A 27,505-nucleotide genomic window follows, 5' to 3' on the forward strand; every position below is an offset into this window, starting at 1 on the left:
AGAGTAGACTTCTTTTTTGAACAAAGAGTGGACTTGCTTTACATATCTTGGACTTAGAGATGGCATTTGGTACCACCCGCCCCGCATTGGCCCGCCCCGCTGCGGTCTCTCTCTCCGGCGGTTCTTTGCGGGTAAGCCCGCCGTGACCCGCGGTACTTAAACCTCTGCCCAAACCCGCCCCGCTTACTACATAGGACATTGCGGGCTGGCCCGCGGGTATGCAAAACATGATGTTTCATTGGGGTGAGCTTGAGAAGATGTTGTTGTTGTTGTTGTTGCACGGTGCAACTTGCTTCGGACGAGGAGATGGAGAGTTCCAGTGGAAGCTCGAGGAAGGAGAGAAGCTCCAGTGGTGGTGGAAAGAAGATGGAGAGAAGCTCTGATGGTGGTCTTAGTCGAGGAGAAGAAGAATCGGTTGGTGGTGCTGCTCCTCTGGTGCTCGTTGGTGGAGTCGTGCTGTAGAGAACCCTGATCGCCATTTTCGTCTCTTGACTCTTTTTTTTCAGGTGTAAAGACAGCAAATGAGGAAGTGGTCGCGGGTTATGTCGACCCCGCAAGACCCGCTGAGCCTAGACCGCAAAAGCCCAAACCCGCATGACACTTACCCGCGAGACCCGCTTTTAAATGGGCTTCGATTACCTTTACCCAAATCCGCCCCGCATGGGTCTTGTACGGGCCAGGCCCGCGGGCTGCGGTCAAAATGCCATCAGAGATTAAGAAAGTCATATGAACCCTGTAATCTAAAATTAGCAACATCAACCTTTGATTCTTAAGTTAGGTTTGTGGTCTAATAGTCTCGAGATACTCCACTAATATATAAAAACCCAATCCAAACCCATACCCAATAGTTTTATGTCAATGAACGTTAGTTTTTAGTCTACTAATCAAACTCCTATAGGCTTTCTTTGGTTTATCTTGTTAATCAATTTTTTTTTATCTCCATTATCAGTTTTAGCCTTTTAGGTAGTTCAAATATTGTTTTCTAAACAACAAGATAACTCAAAGTATGTACACGGAGTTGGTTGAGAACCAATTAAACATATTAACCCATCGAAAAGATTTTAGAAGTATACGTTTGGAGTGTTTTGTTTTCAGTTTATCACTAACCAACTAATAAATGACTTAAAAATTTAGTATGTAGTACCTAATTAGTGATAGATTAAGGACCTAATCATAATCATAAGTGGAGTCAACTATTCCAAAAACACTATTTCTATATGTGGTTCAACAAAACTGACTATAGTACAATAATACCAAAGAGATCCATCAGTACAATAATCACAAAGAGATTTGAGAGAACGATGTCCACTAGTTGTACAATCATAAGGTGATTATTCCACATAGAAAACATGTTTCAGAGACTGAATAATAACATTCCTTTCAATTAATCTTATAAAATCATTTGAGTAATACAAAAGAGAAGATGATGCAGAGAGAGAGAGCAGATGAGAGATGTCACGTCCCCTCAAAACACACAAATAATAAAACAAAAATAAAAAAAAATCACAAACCCCAAAGAAAAACATTTTTTAAAAACTTCTGTAATTTTACAATTTAACCCATCTTCCAGATCGATATTTACACTCCATGCCACTCTTCCCAATTCACAATCTCTCTTTCTCTATCGATCTCCCATAAAGCTTCCATTTTTATTACTCTCTCTCTCTTGCTAAGGCTGTTTCCGCTTCTGGGTTTTGTCTCTCTCCACTATAGTTACTAGGGTCAGTCTCTCGAGCTTTCGTTCCTCCTACAATGGCGGTCGTGTCTTCTTTCTAAAAAAAGTTCACTTTTTTGCCCTACCTTTCTGCTTTACTTTCAAGCGGGAACAATTAGTGAAAATGTGCTGCGAATTAACTTCTTCAAGCTCGTGAAAAGTTTCGATTTTTCTCCAATTTTATTACTTTTACAATAGTTTTAACTTAAGGTTAGGACATTGTTTTGTCTGTCTGTCTGTCTGTTGTGGAGGGAGTAGATTGGAAGTTAAGTTAGGTTTTTTTTTAGTCATCTCTTGATTTGTAAGTTTGGTTGAGTAGAGAGAGAGAGAGATGAATCGGAGTTTTAGGGCACATGAGTCACGGTTGCTGGATTCAGCAGCGAGGCAGAGGCAACAGCTTAGGGCTTCTATGATGGCTGAGAAAGATGAAGAGCTTTCTTTGTTTCTCGAGATGAGACGCCGTGAGAAGGAGCAGGATAGTCTCCTTCTCAACAACAACCCTGATGAGTTTGAGTCTCCATTAGGCAAAATATTTTAACGCTTTCTAATTTTGTGGAGACAAGACAAGACAAGACAAGACAACCCTGATTGATGTCTTGATGGTTTTTGTGTTGTGTGGTAGGTTCAAAGCCTGGGACTTCACCAGTGTTTAACATCTCAAGTGGTGCTGCTCCAGCAAGGAAGACAGGTCCTCCTGATGATTTTCTCAACTCTGAAGGCGACAAAAATGACTATGAATGGTAAAGCTCTGTTTGTTCCCATGTGGTTATTTGATTATTTCACTTGTGGTTATTTGAATGTCTTTAGCCATCTTAATAACTGCAAGCAGATTAAGTAATCTTTTTTATTGTGTAATTAGTATTTCATATGTGAGATTATTAAGTGACATATGGCTTTGGTTGTATGTTTATTACTTATTAGTTGCTGTATGTAAGTAACATCGAAACTTCTTTGCATTTCATCATTGTCTATAGCACTATATTAGGCATGTGTTTGAACCCAATAGACTCATATCTGGCGTCAGAATATAGAACTCTTTGTTTGTGAGTCTTGCTTATCTTAGATAAACACTGGCATTGAGTACTTACCAATTTGATAACTTCGCTGTGTAAAGTGTTCATGTTTTTTTTTCTGTGTGTGAATGATACTGAGAAAGGATGTTGAAGTGTTAGTACAGCGTCTCTTTTATCTCTCCTAGACATTCACTCTTGCTACCTTAAAAAATATCATTTATCTATAATCATTTCCCGCCCTAACTTCTCTCTTTTGTGTTTGGAAGGCTTCTGACACCTCCAGGTACTCCTCTATTTCCCTCGCTGGAGATGGAATCACATAGAACTATGATGAATCAGACTGGTGATTCAAAGGGCCGCCCTGCTACATTGACTTCTAGGGTAAGAATGTTCTTTCTTACTGTGTTATATGTTTTGGAAACATTACTTCATGATGGTAAACCTGTGAATTGTATTTGTTCTTAGCTGGCGAATTCATCATCAGAGCCTGCTGCAAGGAACCATCTAACATCTAGACAACCGCAAACTTCCTCTTCTAATGGAACAACTCGGAGACCTTCATCATCTGGAGGACCTGGTTCAAGACCCGGATCAGCTGGAGGACCTGGTTCAAGACCCGCCACACCCGCTGGAAGATCATCAACAACACTGACAACTAACTCAAAATCCTCAAGGCCTTCCACACCCACCTCACGCTCCTCAACTACTCGACCTTCTCTGACTAACTCCAGATCCACTGCATCTGCAACCACTAAGCCTACCCCTATGAGTAGGTCAACAAGTTCATCTAGGCTCACACCTACTGCATCTAAACCAACTACTAGGCCTGCTGGTTCAACAACTAGATCCACCACTAGCACCGCCACCACAAGATCTGCAGGTCCTTCAAGATCCACCACACCTCTCTCAAGATCCACCGCTAGATCTTCAACACCAACTTCTTCAAGACCCACACTTCCTCCTCCTAAAACCATATCAAGATCATCCACACCAACTCGCCGTCCCCCGAGTGCTGCAACCACTACTACATCAAAGCCATCTCAAATCAAACCTTCTTCTCCAGCGTCAAAGCCAACACCATCTAAAACCACTCCCGCCGCTGCATCACGTGCCCCTTCTCCTACAGTGAGGTCAAGGCCATGGAAGCCATCAGACATGCCTGGCTTCTCACTAGAGACTCCTCCGAATCTAAGAACAACACTACCAGAAAGACCACTCTCGGCGACAAGAGGCAGGCCAGGAGCTCCAAGCCCTCGTTCTAATTCAGTTGAGCTAGCAGGAGGAGGAAGACCGAGAAGGCAGTCATGTTCGCCGTCAAGAGGAAGAGCGCCGATGTACGCTAGCGGCAGCTCTGTCCCTGCGGTTAACCGTGGATATTCGAAAGCTAATGACAATGTTAGTCCTGTCATGATGGGTGCAAAGATGGTGGAAAGAGTCATAAACATGCGGAAACTAGCTCCTCCTAGATCAGATGAAAAGGGCTCTCCTCATGGTAACTTGTCTGCAAAGTCCTCGTCGCCGGATAGTGCAGGATTTGGAAGAACACTCTCCAAGAAGTCCCTTGACATGGCAATAAGACACATGGTGCGTAATCTCATCTCTCTCTCTCTCTCTCTCTTCCAGAATAGTACTAATAAGACATTTGATGAATCAACAGGATATACGTAGGACAATACCAGGGAACCTGAGACCTTTGATGACAAACATTCCAGCATCGTCAATGTACAGTGTGAGATCTGGACATACTCGTGGCAGACCGATGAATGTTTCAGACTCTCCACTAGCGACAAGCAGCAACGCGAGCTCAGAGATCAGTGTGTACAACAACAATGGCGTTTGCTTAGAAGCAGCTAGCGAGAAGGAAGATGACGCTGGTAGCGAGAGAGGTTGCAGGTCTCCTCCTGCTAGCTTACAAGGGAGATAGATGCAAGAAATGAAGAAATTTGTTAAACCGTTGACCTTTGAGATCCTCTTTGTCTTTATTATTATTATTGGGAGTTGTTCTTTTCACACGATATGTGATGTAGCGTCAGTACTTTCTAACCTGAAGTCGCCTCTATGGTATTGTTGTTATCTGATTGTTTGAGATAATTTAACTACTTTTTAATGATTTCTGATTTGAGTTATGTAATCAAGTATCATCCAACATAACATAACTATGTTAATAATTAATAACACACACATGTGCCCTTACAATATCTCAGCTGTATATAACACACAACAATGAAAGAGGGTTTTTATCAAGTAGCAGCAACAGCCTCGGTGGGCTTGGTTTCAGGAACATTCTTTGGAGGAGCAGCTGCCTCTGATGGAGGTTGAGGAGCGAGTTTCAGGTGAGCAGGTGGGTTCTGTTTGAGTTTCAGCAAGATCTGTCTCATCCTTGAGAGGTCTGTTGGCTTGCCAGGCTTAGGACCTTGAATCACAGAGATTGTAGGCTTCTTGGGATCGTCCTCTTTCTTCTTCCCTCTTCTTTTCTCTATAGTAGGAACCTCTTTAGGAACTAGCTCCGCTATTGCCTTCCAGTAGTTCTTGCTGGCTTCCGCGTAGAACTTCTCTTGGGTCTCCACATACAGCTTAAGTGTTCAAAAGAGATATATAATGTGAGCAATAGGCTTTGAGTTAGTCTCTAACGGTTGCCTAATAATATATATTTTTAGAAACAATTCTAGCAAAACCACATGATAACAGCACAGGTTGAGAAACAAATGATCAAACTAAGTGGGTAAAGAAGACACCTTTTCTTTCTCCCTGTTGGCTGCTTTGTTGTTTTCACAAGCTAACTCCCTCTTCTTATGGAACTCCTCTTTGAACTGGTTAGCTTCCTCAATTATTTGGTTCCGCAACTCCTTTTCTCTCTTCTCCTTCTCCTCAAGTTGAATTGCATTCTGTCTACACACAACACATAGAGATTAGATCTATACATATGATCACAAGCAACCAAAAGATATAAACTTTGAGGAGAACAACGAGCAAAGCAATCAACGAGCAGATCTAACCTTCTCCACTCTCTGAGAGCAGCTCCCTCATCAGACTCCATATCCGAAGGCGGTGGCAAGATAGGACCGTCGTGACCACCGTTTGATCCGAAGACGTCAGCTCCGTTAGAGTAACCGCCGTAATCAGAAGAAGGTGCAGCGAAAACGTCATCGGTGGAGTCATCTACGTGGACAGAACCGTCGTAGGCTGAGACCGGAACGGACTCAGATGCATCGTCTCCGAGTATAACGAACGAATCATCAAATACAGACATCTCCAGGAACAAGATGACAACTTTTGTGTTTCACCCAAATTTTAGCAAAAAAAAAAAAAAACTTTTTTGAGTTTCAGACCGAACAGTAAGAAAGACGAATCTTTGTGTCTTGAGTTTCAATCAAAGCTTTGTGATTCTGTCTTTATGTAAAATCTTCTTAATGGGCTTTGCCAAAATCATTTTTCGTAATTGGGCCAGGGAGTGAGCATTCCGGGTTTAGGATTGATTTGGTTTAATATGGTTTTGAAGTCAAATAATCAGACAAGGTGAATGCATTTGTTTAATAAATAGTTTGTGTGGTGTTCAAAAAAAAAAAAAAAAAAAAATAGTTTGTGTATCAAGGCATCACTAGACTCCAAAATTAAACCAGTCACTAAAACCTAAACCTTGATTCCAGACAAGATCTGCAACTATAGAACTGCAATTTTAACATTGTCCTGCAGATCATATCAGATTCCGAATGGAAAAAGCGGATCAAACGTTGCGTATCTAACGGATCTAGCATGGATCAAACGGATCCAACATATATTTGAATTGTGAAAGTGAATAAAAATTATTAGTTTAAAAATTATTATTTAAAAAAAAAGATTAAGAGATCTATAAACATTTTTAAAAATATTTATAGAAAAGTACAATAGCTACTGAATAAATTGATATATATATATATACCTAGCCTCACTTCATTAAAAGAAATAGCCACATTTTAGATCTAGTTTTGACAACGGTATCTATACCATTGTTTTTGGTAGATCTTATACAATGACCAAAACAAAGAAAAATTGTATACATTATTTATTTAACACTAGTGTGATGTTGCCGGAACCGTATGGAACTAGACATTTGTCTACACAATCATTCAAATCACGAATTGTAAAAAATAACTTTGGTTAAGAGTTAATCCTGTAATCAAGCCAAATAACTATTTCACCATAAATTATAAACTTATATTTAAGTTTTAAACAAATAGCTCAATAAGACCCACACAGAGTGTTCAAGAAACGATGGGTCATTCAACCTTTATTTACATGCAATACTACTTAAGTCTCTCTCTCTCGTGACTCCTTACTTGTCCTAATACTACTTACTCTCTTTCACTCTCTCTTGAGCTCCTTAGTCTTCCCACCTAGTCCTCTTCTTCTTCTTCTCCCCCTGTAGTTCCTTGACCAGCTCCTCAAGCTCTTCACAGAGCGGTTCTGGAGTCAGCTGAATGATCTCATCATCATCGCCAACACTAACAGCATCTGGATCCTCATCCTCATCCGAATCACTTATCCATCCTCCACATCCGGAACTCTTGACACCTAAAGAAAGATATTTAACATCAGTAAGAATGAATGATAGAGATAGTTTAATGGCTAATGAGTGAGTTTGTTTATTACCTTCAGCAGGACGTTGTGCAAAGCCTCCTGATGCATCTGCTGCTGGTGATACATAATCTATCACTGATGCTTCTCCTGCTGGCGATGATGAGTCCAAGATGTCTGTCACGCTGGTGGTTGATAAAGCTTCGGTCTGACAAGTCTTTGCACCTGTCTCGGCAACACCTCCCACCAGAGATGTTGAGTTGCTACCGACATCGCCTCTTCCATCCTCAACCTGCTGCTCTTGTTCCTGTAGTACAAACAAAAGATCATGATGCAAGTTAGGTAACAAGCAGAGAGAGACCGAGAGAGAGAGAGAGAGTAAGAAGAAGAACAAATAAACCTTTTGTTTTTCTTCTAGCTGAGGCGTTGGTTCTTGTCCTCCTGCCTCAACCATCTCCACGTTTTGGTCCTGTCCTGCCTCAACCATCTCTTGGTTTTGGTCTTGTTCGGCCTCAACCATCTCATTGTCTTCTTGTTCTTGTTCTTCAGCATCAGCCATCTCAAGGTTTTGTTCCTCAGCCCTCTCTTCAATCCCATCTTCAGCCAAGTTCTTGTCTTGCTCATCTGACTTTTCAAGGCACTTGTGTAACAGCACCGAGTAACTACACTCTTCGATCAGAAACCACCCTCCCTCGCCATACACCTGAAGTAAAAACACTCTTCAAATCAAAACACTTTCAAGGAAGGGAAGTTAAAAAAAAAAGGAAAGGTTATACCTCAAGCAACTCCTTGATGCAGACATTGATAAGACGCTCCGCAAAGCCAAAAGCTCTCATGGCATCTCGTGCTGCATCCGCTCTCGTCAGTCCAGCCTTCTGCATGAAAAGATACAACCCATCAGAGATTCACCTAAGAATGAGTTTTAAAGTCATGATCTGTTCAATTCAACCTCTTATGTAATAACAGTTAAAGGCTTTACCTTTCTCCTTCCTCTAGGCGCCATTACAGCTATCCTGAAGAAACCCAAGAACAAAAAAACTGTTACTTTTCAGTCTACGTGTTCTACAATCAAACACAAACACAAAGAACAAAACAACAAACCATAAAAAGATCGAAACTTTAGCTCGTTTCCAGAAGCTAAACAGTAGAGACATTTCAAAAGTCGTTAACTTTAAAACTTAGAGATAGCCTAAACTTTCAAAAGATCGAAACTTTTTGTTACAAAATCAGTAATCAGTATGAGACATTTCAAAAGTCACAAACTTAAAGAGAAGCGTAAAACAACGAAACACACACATCAGGCGTAGATCTAGTTAGTGAGAGAGAGAGAGAGAGGAAGCAGCTTACGGCGGTGGTGAAGGAGGAAAGAGACCTAGAGTGTAGATAGAGACAGAGACGTCACTCGCTTCCTTCTTCTCTTTAGAAATCGTTCGCACGAGTGAGAGAAAGAGAGAAACAAAATGTCTATTAATATATCATAATTTATTAACTGAATTGTTATTTTATTACTATACTTAACAACCTACCTTTTGCGAATAATAAATTGATACATTTTCTTTGTTTGATTGGTTAAGCAAGTTGTTGTTGTTAAATGACACAAATTCTTCTTACATTCATGTACTTAAATTAAAAAAAATGTCAATTCGTATGAACCAAAATTAAAAACTTATTTTTCTTAATCTTGTTATTCAAAATGAGATTAGATAAAAATATGTGAATACATACATTTAATAAAGAGAGCTCTTTAATTAAACAAGTAGCCTCGTTTAAAGAGATGAAATACATTCCTAAAGAGAAGTGGATACATTTAATGTGATACTGGGCTAAGATCTCATTTGGGCCACATCTCAAAGCCAATTTACCTTAGCTACTAAATGTTCTTTCCCTGATGCTGAGAATGTGAAAGTTAGCCCATTGAGCTTCACAATTTATGATTAGTCCTGAAAACGTTTATTAACTCTATAGGAATATAATGGTTCAGGATCCAAGCAAGTTTGTGATTAACTCTATAGGAGTATATTGGTTCAGGATCCAAGCAAGTTTGTGACAGCGGCTGCACTGGTTTCAGGAGAATCTGGTGGAGCTCTTGTGGTGGTGGCTGTGGAGGAAGAGTCTGTTTAGTTATAATATGTGTCTTAGGCTTTCACCAATTATTTTTATTATTGCGCGAAATGAATATCATATACTGTATATATATATATTATTTTAGGTATTATATGAAATAATAAATATATATTAAATAATTTAAAATTGAGTAACTATTACATATATAATTAAATTGGTGTGAATATATAAATAAATTTTATTAATGTAAACAATATTTTTCTATTTAATATACGTTATATTTTTAATATTAATATCTATTAAAATGATGATTTATATTCGTACGGTTTTTAATTATTTGTATCTTTTATAGCAAAAAAAAGTTTACTGATAACAAAGTTTTTATTTGTGGGATTAATGTTTTAGTAATCTATAATTTTTAAAAATTAAGTTGTTAATGTTTGTTCAAAACTTTTATCAAAAAGAAATTGTGATCAAAGTAAATTTTGAAATTAAAATATTTATGTATTTTATATGGTATAGAGTTTAATTTAAAATTATATATATGTATATATATTTAATCTCAATAATTAATTAAATTAGACTTTTTAGTTATATGATTTTGTAATCATTATATCTTGTCATAACAAAAAAATTTAACCATGGATTAGAAAATTTGAATGTAAAAATTTTAACAATTTTAGTAATTTATAGTCATTTTTTTTAAATTCAAAATATAACATACACAAAAAAATCTAAATTTTTAATGTGGTTGTTTAATTTATTTTAATAGTTTAAAATTAAACAAATATAATTGAAGATACACTAATTTTTATCAAATCTTTATTATTTAAAATCATTAATTGCCATATACATTTTAGTCATATTAGTCAATTCTGTAACTTTTATTTTAAAAATAATAAAAAGCATTAATAATGAATTTATGGTTAATTTAATAAAAAAATATTATATAATTAAATAGACCAATTTATTTCTCTAAAAATTCTAAGAATCATCATCGTGATGACATGTTGATACCAGTGGCGGACGTAGTAAGAGCGGTACAGGGGCATGTGCTTCCATCTAATTTTTCAATTTCTTTGAGTAATTAAGCTTAATCAATGATAGTGCCCCCTATTGAATTATAAAATATAGTGAAAAATATTATGTACCTCCGATTAAATCAAGTTCTAGATCTGCCCCTGGTTGATACAGAAAGAAGTGATCATTTTTCAATTAATATATATGAGATTATCAATTTAAATTGAATATTTGAAATTTTCACTTTCTGAATTTCGTTGCTGCACGTTTTATTGATATTTTTGTATATCTATCAACAATTGCTTTCTGGTTCTTTAAGTTTAGTTCCGTCCATATTTTCTTTTGAACCAATTATATTGGTTAACAGTTTCAGTTTTACACGTATTGGCATGATGAAGTTTCTATGGTCATCAATTTGGCATAATAAATTATTTATAATATAGTTTTTTTTAAAAATATTTATAATATAGTTTTGGCTGTTTATGTTTGGAAAATGCTTGAGCTTTGGCCTTTGAAGGTTCAAATGTCAGGAGATCGGATAATGATTTCTATTAGAAAGTTTATAAAATCTAGTAGTTTAGGATTCTTTAGTTACGAGTTAGTGTTGATTAAGATCTTTGCTTGTGGTCGCACATTCATCGTTTTCATGTTATTTCCAAATGGTGGTTTGGAATTACCAAACCTTGTAACGTTTACTTTCTTTGTGCTTATTATATGATTTTGAGGTATTATTTAACAGCAGGGTTAGCCTCAAATACATATCAAGAAAAATAATAGCATCAGATTAGTAAGTTTTATTTAATAAAATATTACTTGTTTTATGTTTTCCTTATAAATTGCTTAAAGAAGAATTAAAGGGGATAATCACGCATCTTTTCTTTGTCTGATTGAAGCACAAGCATGCTCTATGGGAAAATGGATGAGACTCATTCTAGGCATTTCCCATGAGAGGAAGGAACATAAGCGTGGGAACTGCGTAGATTAAAGAGGAACATGTCGTGCCACTTTTAATTATCAAAAATTTATTTAAAAAAATGAATGTGGTGCTAAACTTTCTATTACATTATCTTTTGAATATTTATTAGAAGAAGAAAAATGAAGTGAAGAAGGCTTTTGGTGGATAAGGACTTCTTCCTCTGAGATGCCATTTTGTGCTAAGATCGGTATTATTCCAAGTTCAAAGTTGTATCCATTTGCTTTGTCAAGTAAAAGTCAAAAAAAGAGTCCGACATACACGAAGAAAGGAGAATATGTTTCCATGTTTCACAACGGATATACATCAAATTGATACGACTTTTTAATATATATATATATATATATATAGCTAATAGCTATTGTCACAGCTTGTACTTTCAATCAGCATAGTTCATTACGATATTGTCACAGCTTCGAACTATGATGCATGCATGGACTGCAATAATATATCCGGTTGCCGAAGCAAATGCAATTAACGCGAAAAAGAAAGCCTATAAAAATTATAATTTCTTATTTAACGTTTTCGAGCGACATGCTACACCTTACCAATAATTTAACAATCATAAATTATTATTTTGTGTTTACTGAGTTTTTTTGTGTCAACTTTTGTGTTTACTGAGTTATTTTCTATATAGGCTAAATTTCAAAATAAAAAGAGGATAAAACAGAGGTAGGAAAATAGAGAAATTAAGAATGTCCCACCAAGGAATATGTATTTTTATTTAATTTGGTGTTAGATCTCATCCACATGCAAAATAATACTACTTGTCTTCTCCTCTCCGGCATTTATTGAGCATTTTAGGCAGCATGATGTGTTCCCATACCAAACTTTATCCGAACAATGCCATCTAGTCCAAGTTTAGACAATATCTAAAACACATCAGTGGAACAAAAAAAATATTAAGGTTATCAACGAAATAGAAAATATAAATGGTTGTTCAGATATTATTGTATGTTAGATTGATGTTATATTACTTTAATGTTTTTCGATTGATTGTTTTTTTCGTTTAAAACAACATCTGATTAACTATGTTCTGACTACTAGATCTTGGACAATTGATGTTTAGATAAGGCTCAACAAAAAACTAAGACTGTAAATCATGGTTTGTGGGTGGGTACCTACTAAAAGACTACAACTCTTTTTTCAGATGTACTCAAATTAAAGTATTAATTGTTAATCATTAAAAACTTGAATTAAAAGAAAATTAAAAGCAAGAAAAAGAGAGATGCTCAAAAAAAATTTAGAAGATTGGATAATGGTCGGATAATGCGGCCGGTGACATGCTTCATTCCCAGGAAACCTGTTTCTTTTGTTAGCTAAACTTTTGTTGACTCTCTTCCAACTCTCTTTTTTATTTTATGATTTATTTTTCATAAACAATAGTCAGTAGTCATGTGTTTATCCACAAACAATATCATCTATAACCAAACCAAATCCATTATTATCCACGACGATGTAATTGATATAATGTACTAAAACATTTACGAGTATACTACAACTCTATTTAATTAAAGGAAATCCAATAAAACAACAGAAAATGAATTTTAAATGAACATTTTTGATAATCGCAGTGATTATTATATGTAGAGATGTAAATAAAAGTGAAAACAAAACAAAAAATAAAGGTAGTTGATGAGGGCCCATCCAAATGGATTAATCAGCGGCGTAGATAAACGTGAATGCCAATCACCGTTCCAGCTGTCTTGCCACGTAGGTATTTGTTCTAGAACCGTTTACTGGTTCTGTTTTGACCACCTGGCAGTTCATACCGATAAGAGTTGGACCCAAGTTGGTGATGCACATGTGACATGACGAATCACACGTGTCCTTTTCTTATGCGCGAGATCACCTGATTGGTCACCAAAACGGATGGAAGCCAGGTCCCTATCATATAGTAGTATTTTAATGGAACAAAGGATTTTAATATATAATTTTTTCCTAGTTTTGGGGAAAATAAAATAAAACAATAACGACCGTTTAAAATGATCAAACATTTTTTTGGTGAAAAAATGATCAAACATTTCCAAGTCAACAATGATAGAAAACAGAAAATGGTTTGATAATCTAAGTACATGGTGTATTAGTGTACGTTGATTTTTCAACCATATATTCAAATAACGTGGAATTTCAAGTGTTTTGCTTATATGTTTTGGCCAGTTTCATATATTAACCATCCATCGGTGATCTTTTTCTTGATAAAACGCTATTACGTAATAAGAAAAAGCACCAAACAATTAATCTTTACATTTTGTTCTTTCTACGGGAATATACGCGCGAGGGTCACTCTTTTCGTATAAATAACGTTTGGACAGAAAACAATGTATAAGGAAGAAGATTATAGGGCTGTTCGTTTGGTTGCCGCAGGTACCGGCGGTAGCGGCAGCGTCAACTCTTGTTCGTTTCGTTGATGCAGGAATCGGCGGTAGCGGCAGCGTCCGAACGCTGCGTCCTGCGGCTGACGCCGATAAAATCTACGGTCGCGATATGATATGCGGCAGCGTCAGCGGCAGCGTCAGCGTCAGCGTCTGCGAAACGAACAACAACTGTCCTCATTGACGCTGCCGCTGACGCCGAAACCTGCGGCAACTAAACGAACATGGCTTATGTATAAAGGCGAAAAAGATTTTAAAAGAGTAGGAAAGACTTATCGTAAACTTGAAAGGAATTCTAACAAGTAACACATCTTCCTTTTATACTTAGTTATATAAACCCATCATATCTTATAACCGTTCAAAAAGATGAATACTTTTCGAATAACTCAATATTTGTTTGTTTTTCCACAAGAGAAACTAGTATTATGTATTGAAATATATTTTCTAGGAAATGATTATTCAAAATACGAGTTAACGTGAGTTATATGAGATTAATATTCTTTTCTAATATTTTCGTTATGTGTTTGCACGTAAAATAAAAGTTTTAAGAAAATTACTATACATTTTTGCTAAAGCAATGAGGTGTTAAGCAGAGAAAAATGAAGACATATAATAGAATGACCAAAATAAATACAATGTTGTGTTTTTATTGAATCGATGGTTGCTTGTTTCATATGATCATCTTATATTTAATGGCCTATATAAAAAGAAGATATCATTGATATCTAAATGGAATATATTGCGAGTCTTTATCTATCAGACTATCACTAACCGAATATGTGGATGAGATAATATTCTTATATATGTACTATGAACTAAATTTGTTTCCCCTCTAAGGATGTCTTATTTAGTTATTTGAATTCAAAGTTAAGGAAGGAATAAAGAAGCAGCCTATGAAAGATAGAAGAAGAAGAAGAAGAAGAAGACAATCTACAAACTCCTCTGCATACTTTTCATATGTTTTAAAGTCTTAAAGGTAATAGTTGTGACTAGTATGACTACAAATAAGTGAATAATGGAACTTATGATCGACGTACACGCTAAAAATAACTGAAACGTACATCTACTATTAATCAAATTCAACTATCCTTTGGTCTGCCGTAAAAATAACATAAACATCCACTAATCTTATGGTCACAAAGTCGAGTGCATGCACTTAAACTTATTCGGGTAAATCCCAAACATTAGTAGTCTTATTCAACAAAACCCCTTATTAGCACGGATAATACATAAATAAAACCATCGTCGAGATGGAATATTGATCTTGAAGAAAAAAAAAACCAAAGTCAAAGGAAACGACAGCTTCCTAGTAATAACTATTTGAAAGGAAATTGAGACCAAACTCCAACCTTCATCACATTATGTTGGATAAGCTTGGCATCTATATAATATACCACGGCACCGTCTAAATGCTACACTAAATAGTCACCAAATTCTTTTGTTTTATCGTTCGCACACTAATGACTATTTCTTTGCGTTTTAAATATTAGTTATTACCATACGACGCAGGGAGAAAAGGAAAATAATACAGTAGTAGTTTAGGATACATTCGCTAAACAAGCAAACGCATCTCTCAAACACTGGTGGCTACACTCTTATAAATATATAGTCTTTACACTTTTGTAAAGACATGTTTGATAAATTGAAAAAAAGCCGAAGAGAGAGTTTTCTCAATTTATTTAATTAATGTTCAAGTTTCGAATCAACGATACACGGACACCAGAATTACTTTTTTCCTTGATCTTTATAGAATCTACGCCTTTTGGCTTTCAAAGTTCTTGGCCCGTTCCGTCACTTCGCAAGTAAAGAATTCCACATTGTTTTGCTTGTTTTCATGTTTAGCTATACATATGGTTAGATTAGTTCAAATATGATACCACTGAATTGATATATATTATATATATATATATATTGTATTTAATCAAGGGTGATTTATGTTTTTTTTTTTTTTTTTTTTTTTGGTAAAAAGGGTGATTTATGTTCGGTTAATAAACTCTTTTTTTTTGTAACAATGTTCGGTTAATGAACATGTTAATGTTATATGGTATAGATGTACATATAGAAATATATATATATTTATGTAACCTTATATAGCTTCATGTAACTGGTATATATGATGATTCAAAACACCAACTGCATGAGTGGTTGGTTGATTGTGTAATTATACTGTACATTCCTAACTATTATTATATTCAACAATTAACTTTGTAAACTTATAGCTTGTAAACTTTGCAATTGTGGTTTTAAGAAGAAAAAAAAGTTTATGGTAAAAAATATAGAACTAAAGTTTTAGTGGGATCTGCTCGAATTAAGTGACAACGAATTATTGACTTCCAAAACTTTGTAACTGCATAGATTTTATACATATGTCAATAATACAGCCTTATTTTGATATCGCATATATCAACCAAATCAAACTTTTATATAATTATTATGACTACAAATATATTAGTTGACAAAAATTGTGTGTAACATGTTACGTTTTTTTTATAATCTGACTTTCTTAAAGTCGAATAACGAAATGGTTGTTCTAATATAAAAATATAGAACTGAGGGTTTCAGTGGGATATGCTCATAAGTGACAACCCATAACGCATTATTGACTTTCAAAATTATGTAACTGCAAAAAAAATTATAATCATGTCAATCCAACCTTATCGCAAATATCATCTAACCAAACTGTTTGATATTTATAAAAATATCTATTTATACGTTGACAAAAAATGTATGTAACATGTTACAAATCATATTTATAATTTGACTTTCTTAAAATAAAACAACCAAAAATGCTATAATATGCCTAAACCAAACATTCTTATAACTAGAATATGCTTATAATGTTTGGTTTAGGCATACTATCCGCTACTTAATATTTTTTTAAGCAATCAGAAGAATAATTGCGATAATATGCCTAAACAAAACATTATGATGAAAAAGCTTCCTACAATATAGATTAAAGTGTATCCTCCCCTTGAAGCCAAAAATAAAATAATTAATCCGTAAATTAATCTATTCTATCTAAAAATATTCAAATAATAAACAACAAAAAGTTACCGAAAAAGTATTCAAATAGTTAAAGAAAAAAAATAGACCGCGTCTCACGTTGACTTTCAAAATCCCCGCGCCGGTATAATTCCACACGCCTTTTCCTCCTTCCCTATCCATTAGTTCTCTATATATATACTACTCCTTGTAACCTTCTCTACTCATCAAAACAAATTTTAGAATATATTTATTTAAAAACAATAATCAAAACAGAGAGAAGAAAAAAAAAATGGTTGATACAGATTGCAAGAGGAAGATGGTGTCACCGGACTTACCTACCAAGCTCCACGTCACCATCCCTTCGCCGTTCAAGCTCCCTGTCTCATCCCCCATCTCCTGCTCCGCTCCATCATCTTGCTCCGCCTACGAGCTCTACCTCCGTCTCCCCGAGCTAAGCATCCTCTGGTCATCACGTGACTTCCCTCGCTGGTCGCACGAGCCTATCCTCAAACCGTCTCTCCAAGCTTTAGAGATCACTTTCAGATTGGTCTTAGCCGTTTGTTCCGACAATAGACCGTACATCAACAACCGCGAATGGAACCGACGGTTGGATTCGATCCTCACGTGTCAGATCAAACTCATATCATCCATCTGCGAGGAAGAAGATGAATCAGTTCCTGTCGGGAATGAACGAAGCTCTCTCAGCTTGCTACCACAGCTAGCCACGTGGCGTAAGTCAGAAGCCTTTGGGAAGAAGATCTTATCCACGATCGATAACGAGATGAGGTTCTCTAAGTACACGCTCGGTCTCGGTGAACAGAACATCTCCGGGAAACCTAATCTCCAATACGACGCCGTTTGCAGACCGAACGAGTTATACAGCCTCAGGAATAATCCTTACGCTGATCATATCGATAACAACGAGAACGAAACGTTATACATCCTTCACCAAATCATAGAGTCATGGCTCCACGTGTCTTCAAACCTATTGAAACGTATCAGCACTCGTGTAGACCAAGGGAGGTTCGGTGAAGCGTCGAGAGACGTCTACTTGGTGGAGAGTATATGGAAGCTTCTTATTGAAGTAGAAGATCTCCACCTCCTGATGGATCCTGAAGACTTTCTTAAACTCAAGAAGCAGTTGCATATCAAGACGGCCGGTAAAAACGACGCGTTTTGTTTCAGGTCGAGAGGTTTGGTGGAGGTGATGAAGATGTCTAAGGGTTTGAGGGAGAAGGTGCCGTTTGTGCTGGGCGTTGAGGTGGATCCCACGGGAGGACCGAGGCTGCAAGAGGCGGCGATGAGGCTTTACGCGAGGAAGGGAGAGGAGTGTGATAAGATTCATTTGCTTCAAGGGATGCAAGGTGTGGAAGCTGCGGCGAAGAGGTTCTTTTTCTCGTATAAGCAGGTGGTTGCGGCGGTGATGGGGAGCGCGGAGATGAACACGGAGTGTGACTCGGTGAGGCAGATATTCATGGAGCCGACTTATTTTCCGAGTCTTGACGCGGCGAAGACGTTCTTGGGAGAGTTCTGGAGCCACGTTGGGTGATGAAAGAAAGGAGGAACATAACAATTCTTTTAAATACCGCTTTTTATTTTTATATAAAATTGGTGATTAGATGTAACTTCATGAAATTTTGGAATATTTGAATACAATTCATTTTATACGATCCACGATTTTTCTTATTAGGACAAACAAGAATCGCAATCCATGTCTGAGAATACATAGAAGACTTATGATTAAAGCAGATAAGAAATTTTTATGCTTATTTATATGCATAAAGTACCAAAAAGATCGCAAAATCTAGACATATCAGAATCGGATCCAGTAACTCAACTTTGTTGAAAATCACTATTCAACCACTATACCACAAGACAATGTGTGTTCAGGACAGGATCGGTCATATTCTTAATCTATAAACTGAGTGGTTGATTAACGAGCAAAACTAGGCATTTCCAACCTCTATTTTATTTTTCACATTAAAATATAGTTTGAAGTAAATATGCTTTAATGGTATTTTATTTTCACTTTTATATTAATGTAAAAACGAGTTTACTCTATATATGAAGTAAGTTGTTTTTTTTTTTCATGATTCTATTTTACACCTAAATTAGAATATCATTAAGATATAACTTAACTCTATTATAGAATTATTAATTATATTTTAGAGTGAAAAGTAGAATGAACAATCTGAAATGGTTTAATCCTCAACAAATTACCACTTATCTTTTTAAGTGTTAGTATTTGGACTATACTAGAAAAAACACAATTCCACTATCATAAATGAAACAAAAATAACAATTATCTAGTCAAATAGATGCGGTTCAAAACCATGATGGGTGGCTAAACAAATATCCTATAATATATATCAAAAGATATCTTTAGCCTAGATCTATACTTGACCCTAAATGTCCTATAAAATGAGTTTGGTCGCAAACCATCTCCATTTTTAGACGAAGATACATGGTTTCAATATATTTGCATTTTTTTATCTATTTTACAATGATACACTGAAAATATTTCTTCATTTATTTTTTTAAAATTTTCTATTTAAGAGAAAAGCAGAAGAAACCATTATAGATGATCTAAGAAAAATCATAAAAAGAACAGAGACATGTAAGAATGTAGAATCAGCATCAATGTATAAGCCAACCAGATATACATGTGTGAAACTGCTTTGATCAAAAAATTGATTTCTCCACGAATTTCTAAAACGACCATCAATCTCGGCACTCAAAGGTGAAAGCAGACAATTTAGCAATACAGTAAAACGAAACTGAAACCAAATGATTAAAGACTAGTCCATAATCTTTTTTTCGTCGGTCCAATAATACACATAATGGGCCTATTTTTCGGCCCATTAATGGCTAATACACAACCCTTTTTCCATCGTAAGCCCTAAATCTCCTCTCCACAACAGACTCGCGCCTTTTGCCGTTAACCGAATCTCAGAAACCTCAACCATGGCGGCGGCGAACGAGCACACCGTCCTACAATTCGCGACTCCGTCATCGACAACCTCCATCCTCACGGCGAGGATCCACCCTCTCGTGATCTTCAACGTCTGCGATTGCTTCGTGCGACGTCCCGACTCAGCCGAACGAGTCATCGGCACTCTCCTCGGATCCATCTTACCTGACGGAACCGTCGATATCCGCAACTCATACGCCGTCCCTCACAACGAATCTTCCGATCAGGTTCGAATCGATCTGTTTGTTAGATTGCGAGAATGTGAGATGAAACGTTTCGTATTGATACAGGTTGCTGTGGATATTGATTACCACCACAACATGTTAGCTTCGCACCTTAAGGTGAATCCCAAGGAGATAATCGTTGGCTGGTACTTTCTCACGTGATTAGGCATTGGATTGGATCTTAGCTGATAGAGAATTAGAGATAATGTATTTGATCTGATGATGATGATGATGTATGTAGGTATTCAACTGGTCTTGGTGTGAATGGTGGTAGTGCTTTGATTCATGACTTCTACGCTAGAGAAGTCACCAACCCTATTCATTTGACTGTGGACACTGGTTTTACTAATGGTGAGGGTGCTATCAAAGCCTTTGTATCTTCAAACCTTTCACTTGGCGATCGTCAGCTCGCTGCACAGTTTCAAGAGGTTCCTGTTGATCTCCGTATGGTTGAGGCTGAGAGGGTCGGATGTGAGTATGGCTAGAGACGATATTTAAAGATTGTCTCTTTAATGATTGTGAATGAGTTGAGGATCTTAGCTTTATCGTTTTTGATTCTGCAGATGATGTTCTCAAGGCAACAGCGGTTGACAAACTCCCAAATGACATGGAAGGAATGGAGCTAACAATGGAGAGACTGTTGAGTTTAATCAACGATGTCTACAAATATGTTGACAGCGTCGTGGTGAGCTTGTTTGTTATACACTTTAAAGCTAAAACAGAGAGTCTATTTATCCACCGTGTATGATCTTTGTTGTATATTTTTTTGATGAAATTTCTCAGGAAGGTCAAACACCTCCAGACAACAACATAGGACGATTCATTGCAGAGGCAGTAGCCTCGCTTCCCAAATTACCCCCACAAGTCTTTGATAACCTTGTGAATGATAGTCTCCAGGTTAAAAAAAAACTCTTCGCAGTAAAAACAAGTTATACATGTGATTGTAAGTTCGTAACTGATGGATGGGGTTTTGTGCTGTGACAGGACCAATTGCTTCTGTTGTACCTGTCGAGCATAACAAGGACACAGTTGAGTCTAGCGGAGAAGCTGAACACAGCTGCTCAAATGCTGTAATTGAGCTTTTGAACACACAAGGTTTTGCTGAAAATGAGGAATGTTGCTTTTGGTTTCAATGTTTTTTTTTTTGACAAAAAGTTCGTGTAAGATTCAGTCTCTTGAGTATGGATGGTGTAGCGTCATAAGACTTTCGGATTCGAGATAGTAAAACAAACACGTCGTGTTGATATGAAGTTCAGAACAAAACAATAATAACACTAAAACATACAACAACGTTAATGAATATTTGTTTTCGCCTTAAAGATGCTCAATATATTATTATGGAAACATTACGGTCTCTTTCAGCATACGTGAAAAATGTTTTATATACGGCCGTTTATATCACACTTAACAATATGCGTAGGCCGGTGTGTAGATGGGGTCAATAAAGGCATGCATGCACTTGTAATGAAAATGAGCAACTTGCATACAGTCTTCACATTAATCTAACTTATCATTCCACTTCACCCACCTTTACTCTAATGGTTATCGGTCACCATAGCCTCGCACTTTTCTTTTCTTTACACAAAATAGCATCATACCTATTAAGCCAATATATTGATAATCACTTTTATTAGTAGTAGAGGCCTGCTAAGCTGCTGTAGTATGTCACATGGATCTCGATGAAACTTATTCAGAAACTGATTTTTTTAATGAGAAATTTAACATTTTAGAACCCTATTTACGATTATCTGAATAAATCTCATGTTTTTTACCAACTGAACTCCTTTTCAATGTAAGGTAATACATGCATGCATGACTCAATGGCTAGCTACAACTATATCAATCTCAGTTGGACTTTTCAACACGGTCGCCCTTTATATATGTAACCAAAATAATTATAAAAATGCACATATGTGTAACCAAATGAACCACCCATCAATGGTCCCGTGATAGATTTATCATCATGATCTCCATTCAAAGTATACTAGCTACATGGTCCCGTTTTTTAAACTTAACGATTCAGACACTTCATTTGTAAGTGATACAACATTTATAGTCGGTAATATCTAAAACACAAACTAGACTATCGAAATATCTCCGTTTATGTTGGTGCATGTACAAAAGAGAAACAAACGACGAACATACGGAGTGACGTGTAAATGTTAGACTAATGCATAACCCAAAATTTGTAGTTCTATAATATCAAGACCGGTTGGGCAAAGCGAAATGAAACATCCGCCTCAATTATTCAATTTTTTTGAAGAAATTTTGAATAGATAAAGATCCATAAATTGTAAAAAAAAATTATTAAATTGTTTACGGTTCCCAAAATTTTAGGATCGGTTAAATTCATATTGACACAGTTGAAAACATTGTTTTATTTTAAAACATACTAGATTTTGACCCGCCCTTAAAAGGGCGGGTATATTTTTCGTTTTACATTTTTGTTAAAATTTAATTTTTATATTTGTTTTTTAGTCATATATACGTTTTTCTTTGTATAATATCTATCTTAAATGATTAATAAGAAGTTTTATTAATTGTATTAAAATAATTGGACCACATATATATCAATAGATCACATTTCTGTTTTAATAGTATTGATATATAATAACTTCGAAAGCCTAACCAATAATGTATTTTTTTTCAAAAAAGCCCACGAGCTAAAAAAGATCTGTAAATAATTTTTTTTGAAATGTGTAATTTTTATATTTGTGTTCTTTTGTAATCATATTTGTGTTTAGTGAAGTACATAATCATTTTTCTACATAATTATTTTTAAATTTTTACATGTTTTGCGCTTAATTTGTATATAGATACTCGTCTTATTTTAGTTTTCGTTTTGTTTTAATGGTTTAAAATAGTAAATTTTTAATTTATTTTTTAACGCTCTTGTATTGGTTCAATTTTTTTAATAGAAATGTGTTAATATGTTATGTCTGCTCATTTTCATACTTGATAAATAGTTTGCATGTTTACTGAAATAACCTATAAAACCTTTGGTCATAAAAATTAGGAAAATATTCATGTTTACCATTTTCATGGTACTATTATTCATTTTTACCACCATTAAAAGGACATTTTCAAAAATGCATTCTTCATTAAGTAGCGAAAGACTCTTATAGATAATTATTTAAATATATATATATATATATAATTTCGAATTATACTTTTTCAAATTCGAACTTTTAATAAATGTTTTTTTTTAACTTTCTTTAGATTTTTTTTTTATGTTTGAAACTATTTTGAAATTTTTTTTATATTTTTTATATTTTTTAAGTGTTTATTTATATATGTATTAGAATCCTAAATTTCACATTTTTAAGACCCTACACCACCCCTCAACTCTAAACCCTAAGTCTAGATTAGCTAACCATAGGATTATAAATGTCGTTTACCATTTATTAAAAGTGAGAGTAAAAGTGGTTAGCCTAAACATGAAAATTGATATTTTTGACAATTTCTTTAAAAATTAAATTTTATTAATAACCCATTCCACCACTAATTAATTTAATATTAGTTAACTTTTTATATTTCATTTTAATATATACTGAGTTGATTTGTAAAATTTTTATTTTACGAAATAACGTATATTCATATAAAAATTTTATTTATGTTTTCAATATTTTATAATCAATTTATATTTTATATAAAAATAATTGTATAACAATCAAAATAGAATAATTCATTTATTTGGTGTGTCTCATATTTGTTTTAATTTATTTATAACAAACTAAAATTAAAACCAAGTTTTTAAATTGTTTTGTATTAGTTAAAAAGAATTTTTTATAAATTATTAATATAACAAATTAATGTGTTTGTTATACACGTCTTGAAAATATATATAATAACTCAAATATAAGATATTGAAATTTAAAATATTGTTGTCATAGAAAATTAAGATATTTTCAAAAAATCTAATTCTTATAGAAGTTTATAAATTATTGTGATGGAGGGTTTAATAGATTATATATCTGTACTACTTCCTCAATCAAATAGTTAATGTGTTTGTTATAGACTCCAATATGCAATTTACTGTAACTGTTATTTACCCAATGCCATGTGCATTTGGTATAATAAACAAAATGAAAAAACAATTATTAATATCTGAAAATGTCAAATAATGTGTAGTGAAAAGAAGTGGATCCCGTGTATTGTGGGATTACACTAAATTGAATGTCACGAAATGGAGTATTTAGATTAGTAAAAGTAGTTACGGTTATCCAATTGTCTTTAGATTCAGTTGAACAAAAGAAATTAATATATATATAAGTTTTTTAAATAAAAAAAAATAAATGGTTGAACATAACATTTATCAATAGGTCACACTGCTGTTTTAATAGAATAGATCATTGTTAGTTATCCTAGAATTATAGCTATTTAGCTTATTTTTAATGGTCCGTTTTATATCTATATATGTCACAATCAATCCCTCGTATAGTAGTTGCACTAGTAGTGGTGATTATGCTTATATTTTCATATAAAAGTAATGATGTTAGCTGTCATGAACACATTTGATATTCAATGTATTTTGGAAAACTATTATACTAGCTTGTTACTAGAGGGTTGGATTCTTTCTTTTGTCACCAATTTAGGTTTGGATTCGATGCATTTACATGACATAATGAGTTCCGATATTTTAAACATAAATATTTTGTCTATTAATTATCAAGCAACAACAATACTAATTTTGATTATCCGGAACCAAAAAGATGCAGACGGCAGTTAAATACATTCCATAGTCTACGGTGCAACAATCAAAAGGCACAGCTTGTAAAGAAAATATACATATATTATAATTAGTACTTTGTTATGTATTCGGATGAACTTAAAGCGTAAAAATATGAGAGGAAATTAATTATTGAGGGAAAAGTTTTTTTTTGTCTATGTGATTTCATTTAATTATTTTGTGAAATTTTTTTACAAACATTATTAAAAAATACCAAAACTCGATGCAATTAGCAATGAAGAACAAGAGGAGAATATTATATCAATGATCAGATGTCCCATTCCAAATGATTTAAGGAGAGTCGATAAAGGACATTTTGGAGACAAGTGATGAATGAACATAGCTTAAAAACGGAACTTGAAAATGAATGAAAAGAAAGAGATAATTTTTATTTAATCTATAGTTGATGTAGAAGGAAGAATAAAAATGAATATGACGAACACTGCCTTGGTTCAAAGTATGTTGTTACATGCATTTAGTTAGCTAGTGGTACATGAACCCACGTTTTTAAGTATATATACATGCTACTAATTAATTCCAACAAAAACTAACGAAAGTAATATTATATGCACCAACGGAGTCTTGACAAAGGTTTGACTTATGTTGTGATAATGTTTTCTTTGTTTTAATGGGAAAATAATTTATGTTCAATCGTGGGATAGATCGAATGGTGTCACTTAAAAGGTCATCCCCGCTAGGAAAAAAATATTATATCCGCGTCCATTTCACTAATATTTTTGAAAAAAACCTGCAAAATTTACGGATAATTTTAATTAAAATTAAAATGATTATTTTCATTATATTTTTTTTAAAAATAAAATTTATATATTTTCATTATTTTGACAAATATAGAAATATTTTGTATAATTAAGTTCTATAAAAAATTTAAATATAGTTTTAAATCATTTATAAAAAAATTTACGGATTGGTAAATACATGCGGCCGACCAGCATCCATCTCACATAAAAAAAATTCAACATGCAATATATATATACAATTAAAAAAATCTAAACCAGTCAACCGAATCCACCTTGCGGTAGGTAAAACGGGACGAAACCCACCGATATAACTCAAATTCTCAGTTATATCCACTTAGAGTTATGCTTGGATGCCCTTAATACATAGAACCACACATTGGTAATCATCTCAATATGTAAAAGTGTCTTAGATATTCAAAACAGAAAAAATCAGAGAACAAAAAAAGTTGGTGTAATGCTTAATCTTTTTTCTGTTGTGCCCTTTAATACATAGAACCACATATTGGTTTTCATCCAAATATGTAAAAAGTGTGTCTTAGTAATACATAAATATTCAAAACAGAAAAAAATCAGGGAACAAAAAAGTTAGTGTAATGCTTAATTTCTTTTTTCCCCTTTGTGCATTAGAAATAGAGGATATATATATTTTAAATATTCGTTCTTTTGTCCAATCCGTTTGCAGTAATTGTATATGTTTTTCTGTTTTTGTGTCTTCTAGTTGCATGTTTTCTCGTCTGCAGTAATTTGTGATGGGGTGTTGTTTATAATCATTAAACCAAATTTAATGTGCATGGTTAGATTTGTTTTATATGAATTAATTCTTAGAATTTATACCTTTGTAATTTTGCAGAGGATTGATGTGCTAATATAATTTTTTTTGACAGCAACGTACACAAACACAATTAAAAATATGTAAACTAAATTGATAATTTTATGTCCATGTGAACTACGAGAGACAGTTGCTTCCGAACACTGTATATAAGACTATTTCTCTTTATATTTTTCATTCGAAAAACATGTAAAATTTCCCAATAACTAAAACTTTTCCCTAGTATGCGAAGGTCATCCAAGTATGTTGCATAAACAGCATGTTTTTCAGGTTTCAAAATCATCTCACACGCTGAGAATAATCTGTTAAAAAAATTACATACATAAAATTTTTTTTGGTTTTTTCATGCTTTCCATAATCCGAATAAAAACTTCGATTTTTGTGTATAGCGATGCTAATATAAAATTAAATGTAAAAATTCGAATCATTTAATGGGGTTCGGTTTGAACAAAGGAACAAGCAGTATATGAAGTTCTCTAACAGGTAAGGTTAATTACTTTTCACCAATGTTTTAATCATCGGTGTAAACTCGTTTTTGAATCAATACTATTAAAAGGGAAGGAGTCCTAAAAAATCTACTTATACAAGGTTGTTGCACCTATTTATTTTTTAGTCCAACCTATTGTATACAATTAAATATTATTAACTATCCCCTATTATATAGCAACCAAATTATATATTTTAACATTTAAATAAATCTCACCCACTTTAATAAGATCATGACTATCAATTTAACATATATATATTTGATATAAACGGCACCAAAATTTTAATACGTAGGGGTCATTGTCATATATATCATCCTCCTCTATTAGATCAAAGTTTTCTTACAAGATCAACTTTTGAAATATAAATGAGTCATGTCCTATTAAACATTATAGATCAAACCTGAAGAGTATTTTTCACCCAAAGTTTTATAAAACGAATCAATGAATTTTGCTAGGTTTTGGATTTTTGGACCTAATTAGGTATTTAGAAAAAAAATTATTTGGGTTCGGATCGGTTTCTTTCGTATCTTGATGGTTTCGACTCCATAATTCAAATAACTATTAAATATATGTTATTTTTTTGTATGTAACGGGTATGGATCCGTTCAGATATTTAGGACTCAAATAAAACTCGATAAACATAAATATACTTGAAACACGAAAAAATATCCAAAATCTAAACAAATACCTGAAAATCAGAAAATACTCAAAAGATCTAAAATTGTACTTGAAATCTGACCCGAGGAACCAAAAAATACCCAAAATTTTATCTGAATACCCAAATATATTTTTAAATTTTGATTTCTTA

At 34.2% G+C, this 27,505-nt stretch overlaps 5 protein-coding genes across 7 annotated transcripts; 3 read left to right on the forward strand and 2 right to left on the reverse strand.

Moving 5' to 3' along the window:
- The first annotated feature begins 1,591 nt into the window (after positions 1-1,591).
- LOC106450830 (mucin-17-like) lies at positions 1,592-4,837 on the forward strand. The gene is made up of 5 exons (XM_013892599.3): positions 1,592-2,238; positions 2,337-2,454; positions 2,994-3,108; positions 3,193-4,311; positions 4,385-4,837. The coding sequence occupies exons 1-5, from the start codon at positions 2,046-2,048 to the stop codon at positions 4,649-4,651; spliced, it is 1,812 nt and encodes a 603-aa protein (XP_013748053.1). The 5' UTR covers positions 1,592-2,045; the 3' UTR covers positions 4,652-4,837.
- Positions 4,838-4,868: 31 nt separating this feature from the next.
- On the reverse strand, positions 4,869-6,092 carry LOC106450831 (clathrin light chain 2). The gene is made up of 3 exons (XM_013892600.3): positions 5,724-6,092; positions 5,463-5,616; positions 4,869-5,300 (listed from the first exon to the last, which is right to left on the reverse strand). The coding sequence occupies exons 1-3, from the start codon at positions 5,975-5,977 to the stop codon at positions 4,968-4,970; spliced, it is 741 nt and encodes a 246-aa protein (XP_013748054.1). The 5' UTR covers positions 5,978-6,092; the 3' UTR covers positions 4,869-4,967.
- Positions 6,093-6,880: 788 nt separating this feature from the next.
- Positions 6,881-8,757, reverse strand: LOC106450829 (proline-, glutamic acid- and leucine-rich protein 1-like). Of its 3 annotated transcripts, none has more exons than XM_048780479.1 (6): positions 8,629-8,757; positions 8,261-8,294; positions 8,058-8,156; positions 7,682-7,984; positions 7,357-7,588; positions 6,881-7,278 (listed from the first exon to the last, which is right to left on the reverse strand). In XM_048780479.1, the coding sequence occupies exons 2-6, from the start codon at positions 8,282-8,284 to the stop codon at positions 7,088-7,090; spliced, it is 849 nt and encodes a 282-aa protein (XP_048636436.1). In that variant the 5' UTR covers positions 8,285-8,294; positions 8,629-8,757; the 3' UTR covers positions 6,881-7,087. The 3 variants fall into 3 exon arrangements, with proteins under 3 accessions (XP_048636436.1, XP_048636434.1, XP_048636435.1); XM_048780477.1 differs by lacking the exon at positions 8,629-8,757 and adding an exon at positions 8,383-8,626; XM_048780478.1 differs by lacking the exon at positions 8,629-8,757 and adding an exon at positions 8,383-8,567 and having other exon boundaries at positions 8,058-8,153.
- Positions 8,758-16,919: 8,162 nt separating this feature from the next.
- On the forward strand, positions 16,920-18,370 carry LOC106450828 (nematode resistance protein-like HSPRO2). Its single transcript, XM_013892596.3, has one exon. It carries the CDS (start codon positions 16,988-16,990, stop codon positions 18,245-18,247), a length of 1,260 nt encoding a protein of 419 aa, XP_013748050.1. The 5' UTR covers positions 16,920-16,987; the 3' UTR covers positions 18,248-18,370.
- Positions 18,371-19,593: 1,223 nt separating this feature from the next.
- On the forward strand, positions 19,594-21,143 carry LOC106450827 (eukaryotic translation initiation factor 3 subunit F). The gene is made up of 6 exons (XM_013892595.3): positions 19,594-19,896; positions 19,960-20,039; positions 20,135-20,364; positions 20,457-20,578; positions 20,677-20,790; positions 20,878-21,143. Exons 1-6 carry the CDS (start codon positions 19,663-19,665, stop codon positions 20,965-20,967), a joined length of 870 nt encoding a protein of 289 aa, XP_013748049.2. The 5' UTR covers positions 19,594-19,662; the 3' UTR covers positions 20,968-21,143.
- The last annotated feature ends 6,362 nt before the right edge of the window (positions 21,144-27,505 follow it).

Source organism: Brassica napus, chromosome A5 (assembly GCF_020379485.1).
Source record: "Brassica napus cultivar Da-Ae chromosome A5, Da-Ae, whole genome shotgun sequence".
Lineage (NCBI taxonomy): Eukaryota > Viridiplantae > Streptophyta > Magnoliopsida > Brassicales > Brassicaceae > Brassica > Brassica napus.

Excerpts from the sequence above, each read along its gene's own strand:
- LOC106450830 (XM_013892599.3), top strand. The coding sequence starts at position 2,046 with ATGAATCGGAGTTTTAGGGCACATGAGTCACGGTTGCTGGATTCAGCA. Across the intron at positions 2,455-2,993 it reads GACAAAAATGACTATGAATG|GCTTCTGACACCTCCAGGTA; the intron begins GTAAAGCTCTGT and ends TGTGTTTGGAAG. Across the intron at positions 4,312-4,384 it reads ACATGGCAATAAGACACATG|GATATACGTAGGACAATACC; the intron begins GTGCGTAATCTC and ends ATGAATCAACAG.
- LOC106450831 (XM_013892600.3), bottom strand. The coding sequence starts at position 5,977 with ATGTCTGTATTTGATGATTCGTTCGTTATACTCGGAGACGATGCATCT. Across the intron at positions 5,617-5,723 it reads GCTCTCAGAGAGTGGAGAAG|ACAGAATGCAATTCAACTTG; the intron begins GTTAGATCTGCT and ends TGTTGTGTGTAG. Across the intron at positions 5,301-5,462 it reads CCAACAGGGAGAAAGAAAAG|CTGTATGTGGAGACCCAAGA; the intron begins GTGTCTTCTTTA and ends TGAACACTTAAG.
- LOC106450829 (XM_048780477.1), bottom strand. The coding sequence starts at position 8,435 with ATGTCTCTACTGTTTAGCTTCTGGAAACGAGCTAAAGTTTCGATCTTT. Across the intron at positions 8,295-8,382 it reads AAAGTTTCGATCTTTTTATG|GATAGCTGTAATGGCGCCTA; the intron begins GTTTGTTGTTTT and ends GGGTTTCTTCAG. Across the intron at positions 7,589-7,681 it reads AGCTAGAAGAAAAACAAAAG|GAACAAGAGCAGCAGGTTGA; the intron begins GTTTATTTGTTC and ends TTTGTACTACAG.
- LOC106450828 (XM_013892596.3), top strand. The coding sequence starts at position 16,988 with ATGGTTGATACAGATTGCAAGAGGAAGATGGTGTCACCGGACTTACCT.
- LOC106450827 (XM_013892595.3), top strand. The coding sequence starts at position 19,663 with ATGGCGGCGGCGAACGAGCACACCGTCCTACAATTCGCGACTCCGTCA. Across the intron at positions 19,897-19,959 it reads ACAACGAATCTTCCGATCAG|GTTGCTGTGGATATTGATTA; the intron begins GTTCGAATCGAT and ends GTATTGATACAG. Across the intron at positions 20,040-20,134 it reads AAGGAGATAATCGTTGGCTG|GTATTCAACTGGTCTTGGTG; the intron begins GTACTTTCTCAC and ends TGATGTATGTAG.